Source organism: Oncorhynchus mykiss, chromosome 19, assembly GCF_013265735.2.
Source record: "Oncorhynchus mykiss isolate Arlee chromosome 19, USDA_OmykA_1.1, whole genome shotgun sequence".
Classification (NCBI taxonomy): domain Eukaryota; kingdom Metazoa; phylum Chordata; class Actinopteri; order Salmoniformes; family Salmonidae; genus Oncorhynchus; species Oncorhynchus mykiss.
Genome location: NC_048583.1, coordinates 32776874 through 32799940, shown reverse-complemented (window position 1 = coordinate 32799940; position 23067 = coordinate 32776874). Strand labels below are relative to the sequence as shown.

General features: G+C 42.5%; 1 protein-coding gene across 5 annotated transcripts in view; it reads left to right on the top strand.

The window, feature by feature from the left end:
- LOC110497688 (neuronal PAS domain-containing protein 3) overlaps positions 1 to 23067 on the top strand; it is a 390976-nt gene that overhangs the window by 361956 nt on the left and 5953 nt on the right. For all 5 annotated transcript variants that reach the window (XM_036954672.1, XM_036954671.1, XM_036954670.1 and 2 more), the window contains 5 exons: positions 3160 to 3278; positions 13840 to 14033; positions 14993 to 15099; positions 21050 to 21197; positions 22053 to 22168. In XM_036954672.1, the coding sequence (XP_036810567.1) occupies positions 3160 to 3278; positions 13840 to 14033; positions 14993 to 15099; positions 21050 to 21197; positions 22053 to 22168 (684 nt within the window). The remainder of the gene's footprint in view (positions 1 to 3159; positions 3279 to 13839; positions 14034 to 14992; positions 15100 to 21049; positions 21198 to 22052; positions 22169 to 23067) is intronic.

Here is a 23067-nt window from a genome sequence, read left to right as displayed (position 1 = left end):
TTTGCAGTTTAAAATAAATCTCAAAGTGCCATGGTAAAGGGTGTCAATTGATCTCAAACACTAAGCGGAAGCATTCATATATAAAATATCCCCATAGTCTAGTAAAGGCATACATGTAGCTGATACTAGCCTCCTTCTGGCTTCAAAAGAAAAACAGGCCTTATTCCTAAAATAAAATCCCAATTTCAGCGTAAATTTTTTTGTAAATTGTTGATTGTTGTTGACGAGGCACAACAGTAAATAACAGTATCATCAGCATAAAAATGTTGCGCATTTTGGAAATTTTTGTCTAAATCATTTATATAAATAGTGAATACGAGAGGACCAAGTACAGAGCCTTGGGGCACACCATTAAAGACAGACAATTTAACAGACATAAGCCCATCAAATTGAGTGCACCGAGTTCTATCAGACAGATAGTTAGCAAACCATGCAACTGCATGCTCTGAAAGACCTACACTCGACAATCTTTGCCTTTGTATAGCATGATCAACTGTATCAAAAGCCTTAGAGAGATCAATAAAAAGTGAGACACGGTGCTGTTTTTTGTCAAGGGCTTCAGTGATATCATTTAAAACCTTCATGGCTGCTGTAATTGTGCTATGATTCTTCCTGAAGCCCGATTAGTACGTTGATAAAAAAAATAGAGTTAGTAAATAAAAACTCTTTTAGCTGTTCACGCGCAAGGGTTTCAAGTATTTTCACCAGCGGTGACAGCTTTGAGATTGGCCTATAATTATTTAAAAGAGTTGGATCTCCCCCATTTAAAAGTGGTAGGACAAATGCTAATTTCCAGAATTTCATTACATTTCAGGGTTAGATTGAACAGATATGTAAGTGGTTCAGCTATGAAATCAGCTGCCAGATTTAAAAAGCAGGGATCCAAAAGATCAGGACCTACAGGCTTTCTCTGATCTAAGGATTGCAGGGCTTTATGTACCACCTGCACTGAGAATGTCAAAAAGCTAAAAGTTTGACCAGCTCTCACTGGTTCATCCACACAGGGTCGTACAGAGACAGAGGACACTGAATCAAACAGCCTACCAGATGATACAAAGTGCTCATTGAAACAATTCAGCATTTCAGTTTTGTCATATACAGCAACAGAGTCCTTCAAAACACATGACGGTAATTCATTAACATTACTGTTACCAGACATAGACTTAATAGCCTTCCAAAACTTTCTAGGATCATTCAGGTTATCAGTGGTAACAGACATAAATATTCAGACTTGGCCTTCCTGAGATGAAAAGAACACTTGTTTCGTAACTGCCTAAAAAGAAGCCAATCTGCATCAGAACATGATTTCCTTGCTTTAGCCCAGGCTAGATTACGTTCTTGAATAATACAAGACAGCTCAGAAGAAAACCATGGATTATCCTGCCCTTTAACCCTGAACCTGCAGAATGGGGCATGTTTGTTTACTATTTGGGAAAAAACACCATGAAAGAATTTCCAGGCAGTTTTCACACCAGGGATAAACTCAATCTGCTCCAGTCCAAATAAAACAAATCATTAAAGAAAGCCTGCTCATTAAAACACTTCAAATTTCTCTTACGAATAAAACGTGGGTTTGTCTTTGGAACCTTATTATTTCTAACAGCAACAACAGCACAGTGGTCACTTCAATCATTACAAAAAACACCAACCACAGAATATTTATGTGGAACATTTGTCAATATCAAATCAATCAGGGTAGATTTATCTGGGCATTTAAGATTTGAGCGAGTGGGTGAGTTAATCAACTGGGTAAGATTCATAGAATTACAAAACATTTTTAAATCATCAGACACCAGACAATTGGTAGTTTTAGTCTTGTCCCAGCGCTGCAACTCTCATACGGACTCTGGAGAGGCAACGCTCGAGAGCCGTGTGTCCTCCAAAACACAACCTGCACTGCTTCTTCACACTGCTCGCTTAACCCGGAAGCCAGCCGCACCAATGTGTTGGAGGAAACACCGTACACCTGGCGACCGTGTCAGAGTTTATGCACCTGGCCCGCCACAGGAGTCGCTAGTGCGCAATGTGACAAGGACAACCCTCCCCTAACCTGGACAACTCTGGGCCAATTGTGCGCCGCCTCATGGGTCTCCCGGTTGCGGCCGGCTGCGACAAAGCCATGTATCAAACCTGGATCTGTAGTGACGCCGCTCGCAGTGCCTTAGATCGCTGCGCCATTCAGGAGGCCCCTAAACCTTACCGTTAACCCCTTATTTTAATCCTAACCATAATTCTAATCCAAATCATAAACTCTAATTAGAGTTAGCTCTTTAGAAATAGCCTTTAATCAATAATCAACCCAATTTTTCTTAGTTACCTGTTCTTGTTGGGACTTCTGGTCCCCAAAAGTATAGTTTAATGTCTACACACACACACACACACTCAGCGATACAAGAAGGGGCGGGCCTGTCTGCACCTATATTATCCCCCCAGATGGATTGAATGTTATGAATATGCATTTGATTATTAAGCCTTGATCAGGAGCGCAGGAACACAGAGTGACAAATGGGCCGTTTCACCTTTGACTAATAGGTATCCTCGTTGTGTTCTGTTGCCGAGACTCAGACTGACCTCAGTCGTGGTCGTTTTTAAATGCGTTGAGACGAAGATGACAAACGTATGTTTAGAATTGACTTCGGATCTTGAACTTTGTTGAATCAAGGATGAATATCATTGTTTAGAGTTAGATGAGCTCTAATTCATTGACAATGTCACGCTTGTTTGTTTGTGCATATAAAAAGAAACGTGAATCAACTCTAATAAGTATTCCATTACATGAAATTGCAATATTGTACTTCATGGAGAATACATACTACACTTGAGCTCAATGAAAAGAAACATGCACTTGACTTTTGAACAATTACAGTGTTAGACGAAGCAGAGGTTGTACGCTATTACAGAACATGATTAAAACATTGTCCAACTTATATTGGCAACTTGTATTGTGTTGATTTCATTGAGTTTTTTTTTTTTCAAACTAGAAGATTACCTGGGAGATGATAGAAACTCAATGAGAAGTTACTACGTCTGCCCATCTTACTTAATATCACGCCACCTCTCTTAGGCCTACTACAAAACACTACTACAAACACACAGATGTATTGGCCAGGTAATGTAGAGTAACCGTGCGTGTGTGTGTGTGTGTGTTTGCCTCCACAGTTGAGTCCACCAGCCCCAGCCTGCTTTCCCCAGACAACACTCTAGAGCGCTCCTTCTTCATCCGTATGAAGTCCACACTGACCAAGAGAGGTGTCCACATCAAGTCTTCAGGCTACAAGGTAAGACCCAGAGGCACAGTGGCCAAGCCACAGAGATCCTATAATCCACATTCCCTCAGCAGTATGGTGTTACATACAGTGCATTCGGACAGTATTCAGGCCCCTTGACTTTTTCCACATTTTGTTATGTTACAGCCTTATTCAAAAATCGATTAAATCATTTTTTTCTCCCCTCGTCAATCTACACACAATACCTCATTATGAAAGAGCAAAAACAGGTTTTTAGACGTTTTTGCAAATTTAATAAAAATATCAAATTTACATAAGTATTCAGACCCTTTACTCAGTATTTTGTTGAAGAACAAGCTTGGCACACCTGTATTTGTGGAGTTTCTCTGAATCTTCTCTGCAGATCCTCTCAAGCTTTGTAAGGTTGGATGGGGAGCGTCGCTGCGCAGCTATTTACAAGTCTCTCCAGAGATGTTCGATCGGGTTCAAGTCCGGGCTCTGGCTGGGCCATGCAAGGACATTCAGAGACTTGTCCCGAAGACACTCCTGTGTTGTCTTGGCTGTGTGCTTATGGTCATTGTCCTGTTGGAAGGTGAACCTTTTCCCCAGTCTGAGGTCCTGAGCGCTCTGGAGCAGGTTTTCATCAAGGATTTTAACATTTTACCCTTTAGGAACAACCCCCCCATGCTGCCACCACCATGTTTCACCGTAAGGATGGTGCCAGGTTTCCTCCAGATGTGACACTTGGCATTCAGGCCAAAGAGTTCAATCTTGGTTTCATCAGACTAGAGAATCTTGTTTCTCATGGTCTGAGAGTCCTTTAGGTGCCTTTTGGCAAATCTCCAAGTGAGCTGTCATGTGCCTTTTACTGAGGAGTGGCTTCTGTCTGGCCACTCTACCATAAAGGCTTTGGTAGAGTGCTACAGAGATGGTTGTCCTTCTGGAAGGTTCTCCAATCTCCACAAAGGAACTCTGGAGCTCTGTCAGAGTGACCATCATGTTCTTGGTCACCTCCCTGGCCAAGGCCCTTCTCCCCCAAATTCTCAATTTGGCCTGGCGGCCAGCTCTAGGAAGAGTCTTGATGGTTCTTAACTTCTTCCATTTAAGAATGATGGAAGCCACTGTGTTCTTGAGGACCTTCAATGCTGCAGAAATGTGTTGGTACCCTTCTCCAGATCTGTGCCTCGACACAATCCTGTCTCGGAGCTCTACGGACAATTCCTTCGATTTCATGGCTTGGTTTTAACTCAGACATGCACTGTCAACTGTGGGACCTTAAATAGACAGGTGTGTGCCTTTCCAAATCATGTCCAATCAATTGAATTCATTACAGGTGGACTCCAATCAAGTTGTAGAAACATCTCAAGTATGATCAATGGGAAACATGATGCACCTGAGCTCAATTTCGAGTCTCATATCAAAGGGTTTGAACAGAAATTTGTTAACATGTAAAAAAAAAAAAAGTTTTCGATTTGTCATTATAGGGTAATGTGTATAGATAGATTTTTTTTATTTAATCAATTTTAGAATACGGCTGTAAAGTAACAAAATGTGGAAAAAGTCAAGGGGTCTGAATACTTTCCCAAGGCACTGTATATACACTGAATATACAAAACTTTAAGAACCCTACCCCCCCCCCCCCCCCCCCCCCCCCCCCCCCCCCCACAAGGTGTCAAAAGCGTTCCACAGGGATGCTGGCCCATGTTCTTAATATTTTGTATGGCGTTCTATATGTAATTCTACGGCACTGTAGTCATCATTATACTCATAGCATGTCAGACAAATTGTAGCTGTCGGTGTAAAACATTATTTTATCGAGAAAAAGTCAAGCAGGCTCAACATTAAGTTGATAAGATGTGTGGCTTCTGGGGTTTGGAACAGAGATATAGGATTAAGGCTGATGCGATGGGCTGTAAGGACACACAGGGACGAGCCCAGCCTCATCCTGATGCCTCTATCTCTCTCCAAGGATCTCCATATCATCTCTGTCTCTTTGTCTGTGTCTGGCCTCATTCTGGCATTATCCCACCCTAATGCACTTTGTGTTCTCAAGGGTAAACCCAACAGCAGTGGAGTGGGATTGGATATATCTCTCCAATGCCTTTATTGTATATTGTATTTGCAGTAGCAAAGTTTGCCGGACTAAGAATGAGAAGGTAGAAAGAAATTGACCGTCTGACTTGACACCAACAATTGGGTTTCGTTGGTCTTGGACGATAATGGGTGGCTCTTCCTGAGAGAGAGAGAGAGGGAGAGAGGAGAAAAGGACAGGAAGTGGCGGAAGTGGGAAAGTGTTGGGTGCCCTTTTTCTGTTCCTACAGCCCATCCATAATGAGTCCCTGTGTACATAAATAAAGAGAGAGAGAGAGAGAGAGAGAGAGAGAGAATCCAAAAGTCTCTTTCCATAGTTCTACATCTCCCATGTTGTTTGCCATGTCCACCCAGACATATGCAAATAACCATGAAGTATGGACGCCATGGTGCCCAGGCATAAATATTCACATACACACACATGCATACATTACAGGCCAGACAAGGACACCTCTTATTGCGTTTACTTTAAATTAAGTCAACACTTGTGTTGTTACAGGCGGGTGGTTGGTAGGTATGAATTTTGCATACAGCATCCACCAGGCATTAGGTGATCTGCTCCTCCAGCTGAGAGCCCGGGCGGCGAAGCGAGGTGATGCACGGCAGCGTCGGCGGCACGCATCATGGCCGCTTATATCCCCACTTCACTCTGGAGGTCAAATCAAAGTGAATTCTGCTCTAGCTTTAAACCCATCTTTTTTAAACAGATCTCAGCCCATCTCATTTAATGCGCTCATGTAAAGGTTCTCCATCATTATTTGTGCTGTATCACATTTCAAAAGCACTCCAGAGAATCCCTGGGAACAGATGAATCTTATTTCTTATGTATACCTCTTCTATATTCACTGGCGGGGGAGAGAGTGCATTGTGTGCTGAACCATGAATTATAAAAATTGATCCCTTTGTTATGTTGGCTTGTATTAAATTGAGATATGCTATTCATCTGCCTCTCACTGCCGCTGTTGTGAACCCTTGCCGTGTCAGTTTGCATTTAGCTGCTTGAGCATATTTAATGTTTCGCCAGAGCTTATGATGTTCTTGCCAAGAGCACTCCTGCAGCAATCTAGCTAGCCGCCGTTTGCTTTGTGGCAATTACTTGAAAAGTTGTCTTTTTCAAACTAACTTTTAATGCCCCAAGCTTTGGGCTTCTGAAAATATAATTTCCATTTTGTACGTTTTTAATACATTTGAATGTTTATTTATTTAACAGAGAGCTCCTTTGTATTCAATTGAGTGAAGCAGAGCAGTGTGTATTTTATTTTTGCATGGGATGGTGTCCTCTGGAGCAAAGCATCATGGGCTTGTTCCATCCAGCCAGTACAGTCATTAGATGTCTTCCTCTGCCCTGGTTTCGTTGTGCTGCTGTGATGTCCTATTGAAACCTGCCAACCAACAGCCTTGTCAAATGTGTGTCAGCACCTGCCTGGCCGTCACTCTGAGGTCTGATCAAGATAGACAGCATACTGTCTGACTGATGTGTGAGCCTGATCGGCAGACTGTTCCAGACCTGGGTTCAAGTACTATTTCAAATCATTTCAAATACTAAAGCTGGGCTTGATTGAGCTTGCCTGGCACACTGAGAAGTTGAGAAGTTGGAAAACCCAGGTTTCAGGCAGGCTAAAGAAAACACTAAAACTATTTGAAAGATGTCACATTTTTCACCTAGTCAGCTGAGGGATTTGAACCACTAGGCTACCTGCCGCCCTAGATCTGTCCAACACTTTGCTGCCCAACGGACTGTAGGGAACTCTCATATGCAGAGTGATTCTGAATGGATCAACCAGACATTGATTGACATGATACATACAGTTAAAGTCGGACGTTTACATACACTTAGGTTGGAGTCATTAAAATTAGTTTTTCAACCGCTCCACAAATGTCTTGTTAACAAACTATAGTTTTGGCAAGTCGGTTAGGACATCTACTTTGTGCATGCCACAAGTCATTTTTCCAACAATTGTTTACAGACAGATTATTTCACTTATAATTCACTGTATCAGAATTCCAGTGGGTCAGAAGTTTACATACACTAAGTTGACTGTGCCTTTAAACAGCTTGGAAAATTCATCCTTGGGAGCAATTTCCAAATGCCTGAAGGTACCGCATTCATCTGTACAAACAATAGTACGCAAGTATAAACACCATGGGACCACGCAGCCGTCATACCGCTCTGGAAGGAGACACGTTCTGTCTCCTAGAGATGAACGTACTTTGGTGCGAAAAGTGCAAATCAATCCCAGAACAACAGCAAAGGACCTTGTGAAGATGCTGGAGGAAACAGGTACAAAAGTATCTATATCCACAGTAAAACGAGTCCTATATCAGCTAGGAAGAAACAACTGCTCCAAAACCATCATAAAAAGGCCAGACTACTGTTTGCAACTGCACATGGGGACAAAGATCTTACTTTTTCAAGAAATGTCCTCTGGTCTGGGGAAACAAAAATAGAGCTGTTTGGCCATAATGGCCATCGTTATGTTTGGAGGAAAAAGGGAGAGGTTGAGTGTTGATCATTGCTAGACAGCCATTTTTCAAGTCTTGACATATATTTAAGTCAAAACTCAGGGACATTCAATGTCGTCTTGGTAAGCAACTCCAGTGTATATTTGATCTTGTGCTTCAGGTTATTGTCCTGCTGAAAGGGGAATTCATCTCCCAGTATCTGGTGGAAAGCAGACTGAACCAGGTTTTCCTCTGGGATTTTGCCTGTGGTTAAAGTTGTATTCCGTTTATTTTTATCCTAAAAAACTTCCTTGGCCTAGCTGATGACAAGCATACCCATAACATGATGCAGCCACCACCATGCTTGATAATATGAAGAGTGGTACTCAGTGATGTGTTGTTTTGGATATGCCCCAAACGTAAAGCTTTGTATTCAGGAATAAAAGTTAATTTCTTTGCCACATTTATTTGTAGTTTTTGTCGCAAACAGGATGCATATTGTGGAATATTTGTATTCTGTACAGGCCTCCTTTTCAATCTGTCCTGTATTGTGGAGTAATCACAATGTTCTTGATCCATCCTCAGTTTTTGATATCACTACTATTAAACTCTGTAACTTTTTTTAAATCACCATTGGTCTCATGGTGAAATTCCTGAGTGGTTTCCTTCCTCTCTGGCAACTATTAGGAAAGAGCCTGTATCTTTGTAGTGATTGGGTGTATTGATACAACATCCAAAGCCTAATTAATAACTTTAACATTTCAAAGGGATTTTCAGCATCTTCCTTTGTAATTTTTATACATCTACCAACCTTCTTTGTGAGGCATTGAAAAACCTCCCTGGTCTTTGTGGTTGAATCTGTGCTTGTAATTCACTACTCGATTGAGGGACCTTACAGATAATTGTATGTGTGGGGTACAGAGATGTGGTAGTCATTCAAAAAATTATGTTAACCACTATTATTAAACATGGAATGAGTCCATGCAACTTCTTATGTGATTTGTTTACTCCTGAACTTAGTTAGGCCTGAGTTAAGTATTCAAAGGGGTTGAATACTTAACTCAAAACATTTCAGCTTGACATTTTTTATTAATAAAAAAAATGTTCTACAAACAAAATTTCACCTTGAAAATATGGGGTATTGTGTGTAGATCCGTGACACAAAATCTGAATTTAATCCATTTTAAATTCAGGCTGTAAAACAACAAAGATGTGCAAAAGTAAAGGGGTGTGAATACTTTCTGAAAGCACTGTATATATCGATCACATATTTAAAATATAGAAAATACAGTATCTAACACATCAAATATATCTAACGCATACACTATATATGCAAAAGTATGTGGACAAAAGTATGCTGAATCGTCTGTCCTCGGTTGTTCCAAACTGCCTCTGGAAGCAACTTCAGCACAAGAACTGCTGTGAGCTGGGTTTCCATGGCCGAGCAGCACACACACAAGCCTAAGATCACCATGCGCAATGCCAAGCGTTGACAGGAGTGCTATAAAGCTAGCCACCATTGGACTCTGGAGTAATGAATCACGCTTCCCCATTTGGCAGTCCGACGGCCAAATCTGGGTTTGGCGGATGCCAGGAGGGCGCTACATGCCACAATGCCAACTGTAAAGTTTGGTGGAGGAGGAATAATGGTCTGGGGCTGTTTTTATGTTATATATATATATATATATATATATATATATATATATATATATATATATATATATATATATATATATATATATATATATATATATACAGTGCCTTGCGAAAGTATTCGGCCCCCTTGAACTTTGCGACCTTTTGCCACATTTCAGGCTTCAAACATAAAGATATAAAACTGTATTTTTTTGTGAAGAATCAACAACAAGTGGGATCATGAAGTGGAACGACATTTATTAGATATTTCAAACTTTTTTAACAAATCAAAAACTGAAAAATTGGGTGTGCAAAATTATTCAGCCCCTTTACTTTCAGTGCAGCAAACTCTCTCCAGAAGTTCAGTGAGGATCTCTGAATGATCCAATGTTGACCTAAATGACTAATGAGGATAAATACAATCCACCTGTGTGTAATCAAGTCTCCGTATAAATGCACCTGCACTGTGAGTGTCTCAGAGGTCCGTTAAAAGCGCAGAGAGCATCATGAAGAACAAGGAACACACCAGGCAGGTCCGAGATACTGTTGTGAAGAAGTTTAAAGCCGGATTTGGATACAAAAAGATTTCCCAAGCTTTAAACATCCCAAGGAGCACTGTGCAAGCGATAATATTGAAATGGAAGGAGTATCAGACCACTGCAAATCTACCAAGACCTGGCCGTCCCTCTAAACTTTCAGCTCATACAAGGAGAAGACTGATCAGAGATGCAGCCAAGAGGCCCATGATCACTCTGGATGAACTGCAGAGATCTACAGCTGAGGTGGGAGACTCTGTCCATAGGACAACAATCAGTCGTATATTGCACAAATCTGGCCTTTATGGAAGAGTGGCAAGAAGAAAGCCATTTCTTAAAGATATCCATAAAAAGTGTCGTTTAAAGTTTGCCACAAGCCACCTGGGAGACACACCAAACGTGGAAGAAGGTGCTCTGGTCAGATGAAACCAAAATTGAACTTTTTGGCAACAATGCAAAACGTTATGTTTGGCGTAAAAGCAACACAGATGAACCCACTGTCAAACATGGTGGTGGCAGCACAATGGTTTGGGCCTGCTTTTCTTCAGCAGGGACAGGGAAGATGGTTAAAATTGATGGGAAGATGGATGGAGCCAAATACAGGACCATTCTGGAAGAAAACCTGATGGAGTCTGCAATTGACCTGAGACTGGGACGGAGATTTGTCTTCCAACAAGACAATGATCCAAAACATAAAGCAAAATCTACAATGGAATGGTTCAAAAATAAACATATCCAGGTGTTAGAATGGCCAAGTCAAAGTCCAGACCTGAATCCAATCGAGAATCTGTGGAAAGAACTGAAATCTGCTGTTCACAAATGCTCTCCATCCAACCTCACTGACCTCGAGCTGTTTTGCAAGGAGGAATGGGAAAAAAATTCCGTCTCTCGATGTGCAAAACTGATAGAGACATACCCCAAGCGACTTACAGCTGTAATCGCAGCAAAAGGTGGCGCTACAAAGTATTAACTTAAGGGGGCTGAATAATTTTGCACGCCCAATTTTTCAGTTTTTGAATTGTTAAAAAAGTTTGAAATATCCAATAAATGTCGTTCCACTTCATGATTGTGTCCCACTTGTTGTTGATTCTTCACAAAAAAATACAGTTTTATATCTTTATGTTTGAAGCCTGAAATGTGGCAAAAGGTCGCAAAGTTCAAGGGGGCCGAATACTTTCGCAAGGCACTGTATATTTATTTTTTTTACCCCTTTTCCTCCCCAATTTTGTGGTATCCAATTGGTAGGCCGAGAGGCCGAGAGCCATGCGTCCTCCGAAAATCACAACCCAACCAAGCCGCACCGCTTCTTGACACAATGCCCACTTAACCAAGAAGCCAGCCACACCAATGTGTCAGAGGAAACTCCATACACCTGGAGACTGTCAGCGTGCACTGCACCCAGCCCACTACAGGAGTCACTAGTGCGCGATGAGATAAGGATCTCCCTGCCGGCCAAACCCTCCCCTAACCCGGGTGATGCTGGGCCAATTGTGGGCAGCCCCATGGGTCTCTCGTCGTGGCTGGCTGGACTCGAACCCAGAATCTCTAGTGGCACAGCTAGCACTGCCATGCACTGCGCCACTCAGGAGGCCTGGGGCAGTCTTTCATGGTTCGTGCTAGGCCCCTTAGTTCCAGTGAAGGGAAATCTTAACCTTATTTATATACATATTCAGACCTTTTGCTATTAAACTCAAAATTGAATTCAGGTGCATCCTGTTTCCATTGATCATCCTTGAGATGTTTCTACAATTTGATTGGAGTCCACCTGTGGTAAATTCAATTGATTGGATATGATTTGGAAAGGCACACACCTGTCTATATAAGGTCCCACAGTTTACAGTGCATGTCAGAGAGAAAAAAATCAAACCATGAGGTTGAAGGAATTGTCCATAGCGCTCCGAGACAGTATTGTGTCAAGGCACAGATCTAGAAAAGGGTACCAACAAATTTCTGGAGCATTGAAGGTACCCAAGAACACAGTAGCCTCCATCATTCTTAAATGGAAGAAGTTTGGAACCACCAAGACTCTTCCTAGAGTTGGACACCTGGCCAAACTGAGCAATCGGGGGAGAAGTGCCTCGGTCAAGGGGGTAACAAAGAACCCAATGGTCACTCTGACAGATCTCCAGAGTTCCTTTGTGGAAATGGGAGAACCTTGCAGAAGGACAACCATCTCTGCAGCACTCCACCAATAAGGCCTTTATTGTAGAGTGACCAGACGGAATCAACTCCTCAGTAAAAAGCACATGACAAACCTGGAGTTTGCCAAAAGGCACCTAAAGACTTTCAGACCATGGGAAACAACATTTTCTGGTCTGACGAAACCAAGATTGACCTTTTTGGCCTGAATGCCAAGCGTAACATCTGGAGGAAACCTGGCACCATCCCTACGGTGAAGCATGGAGGTGGCAACATTGTGAAGCTTGTAGCATCATACCCAAGAAGACTCAAGGCTGTAAATGCTTTTTTTCATTTTTTTTATTTGAACAATTTGCAATAATTTCTAAAAACCTGTTTTTGCTTTGTCATTATGGGGTATTGTGTGTAGATTGATGAGGGAGAAAAATAACTATTTCATACATTTTAGAGTAAGGCTGTAAAGTAACAAAATGTGGAAAATGTCAAGGGGTCTGAATACTTTCCGAATGAACTGTATATTCTGCACAGTAGCTGATTAACATGTTACAGAAATGACTGTAACTGCAAATCATGGGGGGCATATTGAACAGAATATAATATACATGGGTAGCCGATTGAGAGTACCTGTTACTGTTCTTAACTGTTCTTCACAGTCATTCCCCTGGTGATCTTGAACAAGGTCTCACTGCACTCTTCAACTTAAAAAAAAAAAAACAGTACTCTATTTGAGAGCAGCGTGACTTCAAGCCCTAGACAGGCTGTAATCTTCAGCCCCAAAATGCCTCTCTCCTAGCATTCTGTTTTGTGTGTTTTAGCAGGTCTGGGCTCGTACCCACTTTCTACTCTTTTGATTCTCACACTGTTTAAAAATGTTCAACTATGCCATTGGATGTCCTATACAGAGTTTAGTTGCATTCAAAATGGGTTTGAAACGACAATTCACAGTTCTTCTTTGTCTGGAGAAACTCCAGGGGAAAGGAGTCAGTATCATTTAACTGTGGAAACTGATGATGGCTTCTAGCACGTCACAATCACTGATGGTTTCCCTTTGAAAAGGAGATATCATACACCATCAAAACCATTTTCCTCCTGGGCCAGCACTCTGACGGGGCCATTGTAACATGTCAATGTTCTGTTAGCTTCCCAAGCTCCAAAAACAACACCATGTCTGAAATAGGGTTGTTCTTTTTGTGTGTGTGTGTGTGTGTCTCTCTGTCTCTCTATCCCAATTGGCATTCAATGTCTCATTCCCATTGTTGAGGGTTGCCTGTCCCTGGTGAAGCAGGAGAGGCACCGAGGTCCCCTATGGTCTGAGGCTTTGAATGAGTTTAGGGAGCAGGAACTGTCTGTGTGAATGATGATAATCGCGTCTCACCAATCTCAGAGGTGTGCCACTGAGAGGCCAGTGTCAGTAGTTTAAAGACTACAAAACAATTCCCCCTGGGTGTACTGGCAGTGATTAAAATGGATGGATCTGAAAGTGTAGTGTGCATATCTATTCAATTCCTCCTCTAGGGCAAAATGGAGCTACAAAGACTTTAAAGCTTAGCTGAAACTTTAAAGCTAGCAATAATTAGGACCTTCAACTCTCTCTCTCTTCTCTTGTGTAGAATATCATTTCAGGAGAAAACATTTGTGTCCTACCTCCATTCTCTGTCTATATTTTTTGTTTAGAATTCTCCATCACTGCTTTTGGACTGAAACTCTCTCTCTCTCTCTCTCTCTCTCTCTCTCTCTCTCTCTCTCTCTCTCTTTCTCTCCTCATATAGGTGATCCATGTTACAGGCAGGCTGAGAATCCGGATGGCATTGACCCACAGTCGGTCTGTACCCATTCAGATCATGGGCATGGTGGTGGTAGCCCACGCCCTCCCCCCTCCCACCATCAACGAGGTGCGCATAGACTGCCAAATGTTTGTCACCCGGGTCAACATGGACCTCAACATTGTCTACTGCGAGAATAGGTAAGACTTGACTTTACCTTACCCACATGACTGTCAAATACATAACTGAAATGCATGGGTATTCACCAAGAGAAGAGTGCATTTCAATGAGTGATTAATAGTTTGGATAATGAAATACACATTCTAGTAAAATACACATGATGATAAAATATGTATCACAGAACTACTCACCTCATTTGTTAACACTTTGATCACCCATGTCAATGTTGTTACAACTACATAAAAGGGGTTCTTACAACCAATATATCCACAATGGATCATGGGTAACACTTGACATGACGTTGCTCTTATACCTGTGTAGGTAGTTACCCTCTAATCACTACAGTGTTGTTATTTGTATGATTTGTTTGGAAATTGCACCGTAATAGGCCGATGTATTGTACACCTCATCTTGTGCATTGTATTTCTTTGCTACCCGTCCTCATCTCTACGGGATTGAGATCACTGAGATGTATTTTACCGCTGTCTGCCAGACAGTCAGTTATTTATGGGGAAATCACATCTGGACAGTCAGTTTTACAGTGAGATAGTCTCAGCCTTTCTGGGAAAATAAAAAAGGAAACTGATCAGGACTTCTTTCATCTGTTTCATAGGGTTTGTGGGAGACTAGAAATATCAGAAAATAACCACACAATATTTAAGACAGATAGTGGACAGATTGCTTTTGGGTGAACCAAAAAAAGAAGGGATAGATGATATTCAATACTAAGTGATAGGCATTTTATCATGTGGAATGGGAAGACATCCTAGGTTCCATAATAGCCTTTTGTCCCTGAATGTTCTGAGTTATACGTGGGCTTATCTGCCTCAGAGTCATTAGTTTGACATATCAGGGTGACAAGAAAAATTGCCTGTCTGGTTACACTGTAATGACACCCCATTCGAATCTTTCTCTCTGTTTCCGTTGCTGCTTCTTCTCTTGCCTTACATGCTGAATCCTGTTCAAATCCCTGTTGTAGAATTAGCGACTACATGGACCTGACGCCAGTGGACATCGTAGGGAAGAGGTGCTACCAGTTCATTCATGCGGAGGATGTGGAGGGTATCCGGCACAGCCATTTAGACTGTGAGTATTATACTTTAAACGTTACCACAACATTTCAGTATTGACCACAACTTATTATGAACACTTTATTGCAGAGTAACGTTCCTGATTTAGGATTGCTTTTTGTTATGGGTAGTGGTCACTCGGGGCAGATTAGGTCAACGGTCACAATTATCTCCAGCGTCATCTCTCCACCCAACACCAAAAGCATTGGTCCTCATCTGCTTCACTGCAGAGCTGTTGTTGTTCAGGAACAAAGTTGTTGTGATCTTGTCGGTGTACAGAATCTGTGTAATAGGCCTGAAGAGAGACAACATCTAGATGATCTGCCTCTGTGACCATCTGGGGTTTGAACTCAGGTCTACCTACCTGCCACAAGACTGGGTTAGTCCACTGAGCTAAAGCCGGAATCAGTGTAATCGGCCTGTAGAGAGACAACTAGATGATCCCATTGTGATCTGCCTCGGTGACTTACTTTGGACAGGGGAAATCTCTGGGGGTGGCAACATCAAGGGCTCTAGAACTATGTGCCATTGAAATAAATCCTCCCCATACTGTAGGTCAGTCAGTAGGTCTCCAAACCCCAGGGAGGGAGAAGGGAAACCAAGACCCCAGGGAGGGAGAAGGGAAACCAAGACCCCAGGGAGGGAGAAGGGAAACCAAGACCCCAGGGAGGGAGAAGGGAAACCAAGACCCCAGGGAGGGAGAAGGGAAACCAAGACCCCAGGGAGGGAGAAGGGAAACCAAGATCCCAGGGAGGGAGAAGGGAAACCAAGACCCCAGTGAAAGTGATATCAAGTTCACTCCCAACATTCCATTCTGCATGTCTTCTTTATTTGTTTATGTTCAACTTTGAACTAAGTTTACTTTAAGAGTGGCGGTCATCTTTGTAAGATGTCTTTGCATCTTTACCCCAACTGAGCAGTTTTTATAGCCCATGGCACGAGGTACGCTCTGCTTATTTGACCTTTTTTCCCCAAAACGTGCCATGATTTGCTATGTTTGTTTCGCCAATTAAACCTTTACTGTGGTTGGTAAAAACTGAGGAGGCGTTGCGTGAGCAGTGCACCATTTCATTGGGCTTTGCGACGTGGATTCAGTACTAGGCAGGCTGCCATTTTTGGAGTCCCGTGAGCTCAGCTGCGTCCTGGGTTTTCCCTTTGTGCTGTATGCTGGATTGTAGGGTGTAAATTCCCTTGCTTTATTAGGTGTTTGCCGGGCAGGTAGAACAAGTGTCCTTGGGGTTGCCTCCTTGGCCAGGGAATTTGGAGCCGTCTGATTAGATATTGGGAGTTCAACTGAATTAGAGCACAATTACTGCTGCATGGAACTGTCCCTTCGCCTTAAAAAGGCACCAGATTGGGTCCATTAGCGGCTGATTTGAAACCCAGCAGAGGGAGAGTTAGAGAGGGAGTGTTGCCCATGGATCGCATTGATAAGACAGGCTTAGGCAGGCAGATTGAGGCAGTAGCAGCAAACAGTGGCTCCACCATTGCATATCTCCAGCTACCCCTGGCTGTCTCCTATCTATTACATCTGATGCTCCACCCAGGCTTTAATCAACTTACAGTCAGTGCATTAGCTTGGAATTGGTTGAGTGTGCAATGCTGCTAAATATTTATTTCATTTATTTGCACTGAACAAATGCAACATATAAAGTGTTGGTCCCATGTTTCATGAGCTGAAATCAGGGGTGATTTATGTCTGTAATAAAGCCCTTTAGTGGGGAAAAACTCATTCTGATTTGCTGGGCCTGGCTCCCCAGTGGGTGGGCCTGGCTCCCCAGTGGGTAGGCCTGGCTCCCCAGTGGGTGGGCCTGACTGCCAAGTGTGTGGGCCTGGCTGCCAAGTGGGTGGGCCTATGCTTGCCAAGGCCCACCCACGGCTGCACCCCTGATAGGTCATGTGAAATCCGTAGATTAGGGCCTAATAAATGTATTGCAATTGACTGATTTCCTTATATGAACTGTAACTCAGTAAAATCTTTGAAATTGTTGCATGTTGCGTTTATATTTTTGTTCAGTATATTTATTGAATAGTTTATGTTTGAGTTAGTGACGGATGCAATTTAAATATTGACACGTGGAATGAACAAGTCAGATGAATTGCAGCATCGCACTTAAGCGTGCACTAATTTCCAATGTTTGTCCCCTTAGTATGGCCGTTAGTGGATTCGATATCGATTTCATCAAGGTATATTATACTGTATCTACTGTTAGAGAAGAAAGCCATGGGAATTATTTGAGCAATTGGGATTCGGAAAACTAAGGCCTCTCAATTCCCCCAGACAAAATAATGACTTTGCTAAATTCCTATTTTCTATTGATGGTTTCATCATGACATATTCCCATCATTATCATCATCATTGAAATATTCCCATCATTATCATCGTCAGTGACATTATCACCCCATATCTAATGATAGCGTGGCCTGTATGAGGATAACTAACTGAACAAGAATGTAGTTGCAGATGTTCATGAGCAGCTATTAGCACCTACGTCGTGCATCATAGGTCATTGGGCATCATAAATGTGCTGATAATGCATTATGAAGAGGGTGTTCATAGGTATTCGATTCTTTGGGAGTTGGTCTGAATTGCAACAATCAGCTGATGACAAATGCACACTGTGAGCAGATCAGACAGGGTGACAAGGTCACATGGCCTGGAGGAAATGTAAGATATTATTCCACTTGGCCAACTCTCTAGACACGAGGTCATAAGTGAGCCAGACTGGAGAAGGTGTTTAAATGAATTGGCTTTTGTCCAAGCTTTATAATATGGCCATTTAGTCGCTCAACTTTTTATTCATAGCATAGCCTAGGAGTACGAACCAATCAGATCGACTCCATTTCACATACAGTAAGTCTATGCTGTGTACGTTGCTACAGTTCATACTTCACTTCTCTAAGCACGAGGCACGACTGAAAAGGTTGATTTGATTTGATTCATTCTAAAAAGATAGATGTTAAGACAAGACCTGCATTAGTCAGATTATCTGATACATGAACTGACGCATATACAGCAGGAACAAATGGCTTTGAGTGTCTCTGTTATATCAGACTTGGGGAAAAGAGATGATTTTCATGAGGTAGGGAGAGCGAGATTGGAGAGGATACTGTAGCTGAAAGAACTTCAATCTCAGAGGACTTAAGCCATCCGCCTCCAGGCATACTACCAGAAACTGTCTCCTAAGACTAGTTCAGACCGACTCTAATGAAACCAACTCAGCTCACTTGTTAGCATACTTAAAAGCAGACTCTACAGATACTGAAAAATACAGCTGAAATGTTGAATAGACACAGGGAAAAGTTGCTGTGATTTCAAAGCTTTGGTAAACAGTAGCTTTCGGCTCACACAATGCAATGTTCCTCGAAAAACATGACGTACACCACTCACCACAACAGGCAGAATTTTCTTGTGAAGCTAGACAAAAATCTAAAACCCGGCAGAGAAGAGAACATTCCCCCCCCCCCCCCCCGTCTCCTCTCTCATTCATAAAAGGGTTGCCTTTACGATAATACCCTGATGGACTGCAAGGACTTTTCCATAAAGCAATTTCACGGGTGTAAATTACTTACTTTTATATGACGGTGACACCCCTCGTTGCAAGCCGGGCCACTTTGGGTAAAGGGTATCTGAAAGGTAGCCACCATTATGGAAAGAATCCAAGTGATTAAAACAAACTGAAGGACAGGAAGAGAAGAGAGGAGAGGGAGAGAAGAGGCTCACAGAAGCCATCCTACAGGCATGCCTGGGGCTGCAGGAGAGAGAGACAGATTAAAGGGCCCGTATTCCTTTTAATGCCTCCAAAAGCTAGCGGACGACTCCGGCACCGGAAAACACTGGCCTTCATTAACACTAAATCAATAGTCGCAAGCAGACCCCTGATTGATTTAATGGCACTGTAACTGAAAGGGGTTAAAAAATAAGCCTCACCTGCAAAGACGTGGTACCAGGAAAGCCAGGGGTGGAGTGTATTGATGCTAATGCAGATGAGAGAGATCTGGTGTGTCTCTGGTTCAAAGGCAGAGAGATTCAGAGGTCCAGGACACTGGCTGTAGAGGTGCAAGGCCTGGTCAAAACTCACTAAGATCAGAATATGACTCTAGGATTTACAGTATGTCTTGTATACTTGATTTGTCAAGTTATTTACCTGATTCGGGTTATGGTTAGAAAATGTTTTTTGTTATCTTAAATAAATATGGCAATAATTGGATAGAAAAAAAATGTGCCTTTACCAATATTATTAATCAATATGATCACAGTAGATACGGTATAAAGTTAACACATTCTGAATTATTTCAAAAATATTTCAACCACCTTTCTCCAATATTGTAGTTGCAGTTTGAATCAATATTTTGGTATTCAGATAATCACGAATGACTATTCAACTGAAACTAATATACATATTGTTTATCCATCTCCCTTTTAAAATGTAGCACATTATACATCAAATCATTGTTAACTCGTAGAATAAACTATGAAGATGAGAGCAAGGTTAAACACTACAGTATATCTCCTCTGTACTACCCTTAGTTAGTTGGAAAGCAAAACAAGTTTGTTTTATTTCAATTCCCTCTATCTTGTCCTCTAATTCTATATATGTATAGGAAAAGAAAGCAGTCAGTGATCTAAAGTCAATTTTCTGAACCCTTGGGATGGTTTCTTAAACAATGCTATTAGTTCCTAATAGTTTTTAATTACTGGCCTTCTTTTTATATAAATCATCCCCCCCCCCCCCCCCCCCCCCCATGGAACTATTTTTATGGTAGAGGCTATTTGTAGCCGTAATTAAACTAAGAATATGAATTTACTACCTCGCTCACATTCTGACTGTTTCAGTTTTAGAGAGCCATGATTAATGCAGATACATATTGGTTGAGATAACCAATCAGCGGTTAATTTAGCCAAATTTATTGCAACCACCAGAGCGTCTTCACTTATGCTCAGGCAGACAAGGACATAGCCAGCAGTGTAGCGTAGTGCAGTTAGGTAGCTGGTAGCTGCAGAGTCACAGTGCCCCTTGGTGGTGGGCGAGGCTCACTGCAGCCAGCCTCCATGCATACAGTCAGAGTCCTGGGTCGGAAACAAACGCACAATATTTCTTTAGAAAACCCTTTCTATCACCTGCAATATCATTTTGAGCATCTACCTGATAATTATACCACTAACCTTATGCCGAACCCTAAATCAAGACCCATAGATACAAGCGCAATCACTAACTAACAAACTAGTTATACGCTGTACATTGTTTGAAATCACACACATATGTAGTGATATCTTTGCATTTGTTACAACGGATATATATATTTCACCATGATGCACTAATTTATTCATAAGTGGTCCCGATTGACTCTCATTCATTCCATATTACGTATGCACACATCTTTCCCTTATCGTTTGTTTCCAGATCAGCACACACACTGTCCTCTGAGGTATTTAATAGTGTGCCCTGTGCAACCAAGTACACATCCCCGTTCCTGTTTTAGCCAGTCAGAGAAGTTGATTAATGATGGTAGGTAGAACAGAGAGCAGCACAGCCCCTCTCACAGCTGTTGGATGCCACCTGATGGTCTCTCTCTTATCTCTCCTCTCCCCTCTCTTCTCTCTCCTCTCCCCTCTCCATCTCTCTCCTCTCCCCTCTCTTCTCTCTCCCCTCTCTATCTCTCTCCTCTCCCCTCTCTTCTCTCTCCCCTCTCTTCTCTCTCCTCTCCCCTCTCCATCTCTCTCCTCTCCCCTCTCTTCTCACTCCTCTCCCCTCTCCATCTCTCTCCTCTCCCCTCTCTTCTCTCTCATCTCCCCTCTCCATCTCTCCCCTCTCTTCTCTCTCCCCTTTCTCTACTCTCCCCTCTCCATCTCTCTCCTCTCCCCTCTCTTCTCTCTCCCGTCCTCTCCTCTCGCCCCTCTCGTATCTCGCCTCTCTCCTCTATTCCTCTATTCCTCTATTCCTCTCCCTTCTCTCCACCCCCAGTGATAAACAAGGGACAGTGTGTGACCAAGTACTACCGCTGGATCCAGAAGAACGGTGGGTACATCTGGATCCAGTCCAGTGCCACCATCGCCATCAATGCCAAGAACGCCAATGAAAAGAACATAATCTGGGTCAACTACGTACTCAGGTAAGGCAGGGCTCCATCTGTGAACTACCCGACACATGCCAGCCAGCGCACAGAAACAGTCTGCTTCCCAAATGGCACCATTTTCCCTATGTAGTGCACTACTTTTGACCAGGGCCCATAGGGTTCTGGTCAAAGGTAATGCACTATACTGTATAGGGAATAGGGTGTGACTTGGGAAGCACACACAGCTACACCAGGAAGCAAACACAAGCATTGATTCAGTTTTCATTAAATTCGTTTTTTTTTTTTTTTTTTTCAACCAATGGGACATAATTAAAAAGTAATTTGAATCATTTCAGTATTTTAACCATGCATACTTGTGAATTCCTATTCACATGTTGCATCCCCCCCCCCCCCCCCCCCCCCCAATTGTTTAAGCATATTTGTAGTACATCTATTCTATAGCTGCCAATTTGTCATACGAGGATAATGGCATACTTCTGCCAGTATTAGTTTTCTGTAAGGCACTGTCATTGTAAATGATTTCTGCCACTGGCATCACTGAATTGATCATTGTAGAATTATGTCAGCACTCTAAAGTGATTGAGATGTTGTTTTTGTAAATTTTTCTAATTGAATTTAGCTACCAGCACAGGGAAGAAAAAAAACTATTTTGTCAACTGTAATAGATTTATCTTTTCAATTGCCTTCCTAATTGTTCCTCACCTCTGCAGGCCCATAGAGCAGCTGTGAGAGCCAGAGAGCGAGGGGCTATGCTTTAGGGACAGCTGGATCAATCAGAACACTAGGAGAATGGCAAACGCTGTGTGCTGTGCAATCCCTGGCAGGAATCTGTTTTAAATTCTCTATTGGCAAAGACAATGACTTCCTTCCTGTATTGTCCGTCTCCTGCAGTAATCCAGAGTACAAGGACACGCCCATGGACATCGCCCAGCTGCCCAACCTTCCAGAGAAAGCCTCTGAGTCTTCAGAGACTTCCGACTCTGAGTCCGAGTCCAAGGAGAACTCTGGTACCGTACCATTAATCAGTCAATATAATTATATTAATAAAGTATTTTTCTGGTCTTGTGTGGCTCAGTCGGTAGAGCATGGTGCTTACATATATGTCAAATGAATACAGGCATGACTGTAAGTCACTTTGTATTAAAGCGTCTGCTAAATAGCATATATACTGTACATCAACAGTTGCTTGACAGTGCTTGACACTATAACCTGGCCTAAGATAGATGTTTATTTAGGTAGCAGCCAGCACTACTGTTTAGATATACACAAGCTGCAGGACTATACACAGCTTTGTTCAAATACGGAATACAGACAAGGGGGAGGAGGGGGCAGGATAGGAGAGGATGATTTTGGGTGACAGTCTGTGGGAAGTGCCAGCATATTGGCCATTGGCACCAGGCCTCCCTCAGTGCCCCCTATGCCAGCGTGCATGGTGAGAGTTGTGACCCATGCCAGCTGCTGCTGGGTAGCGAGTCCTCCTCACTCTGACAGTACGGTTGGAGAGCTCCACTGCTCCAGTATCCAAGGGGTGATCGGGTGCCAAGCCAACACCATAGCGACAGACAGACAGACAGACAGACAGACAGACAGACAGACAGACATACATACAGAGACAGACAGACAGACAGACAGACAGACAGACAGACAGACAGACAGACAGACAGACAGACAGACAGACAGACAGAGAGAGAGACAGACAGACAGACAGACAGACAGACAGACAGACAGACAGACAGACAGACAGACAGACAGACAGACAGACAGACAGACAGACAGACAGACAGACAGACAGACAGACAGTAGAACACCATGGTATTTTGGGAAGTAAAGAAGTGCAGTCTTCAAATTGAGTGATGATGGGAATTATACATATATCTGAATATCATCTATACCAAAATAATTTTTA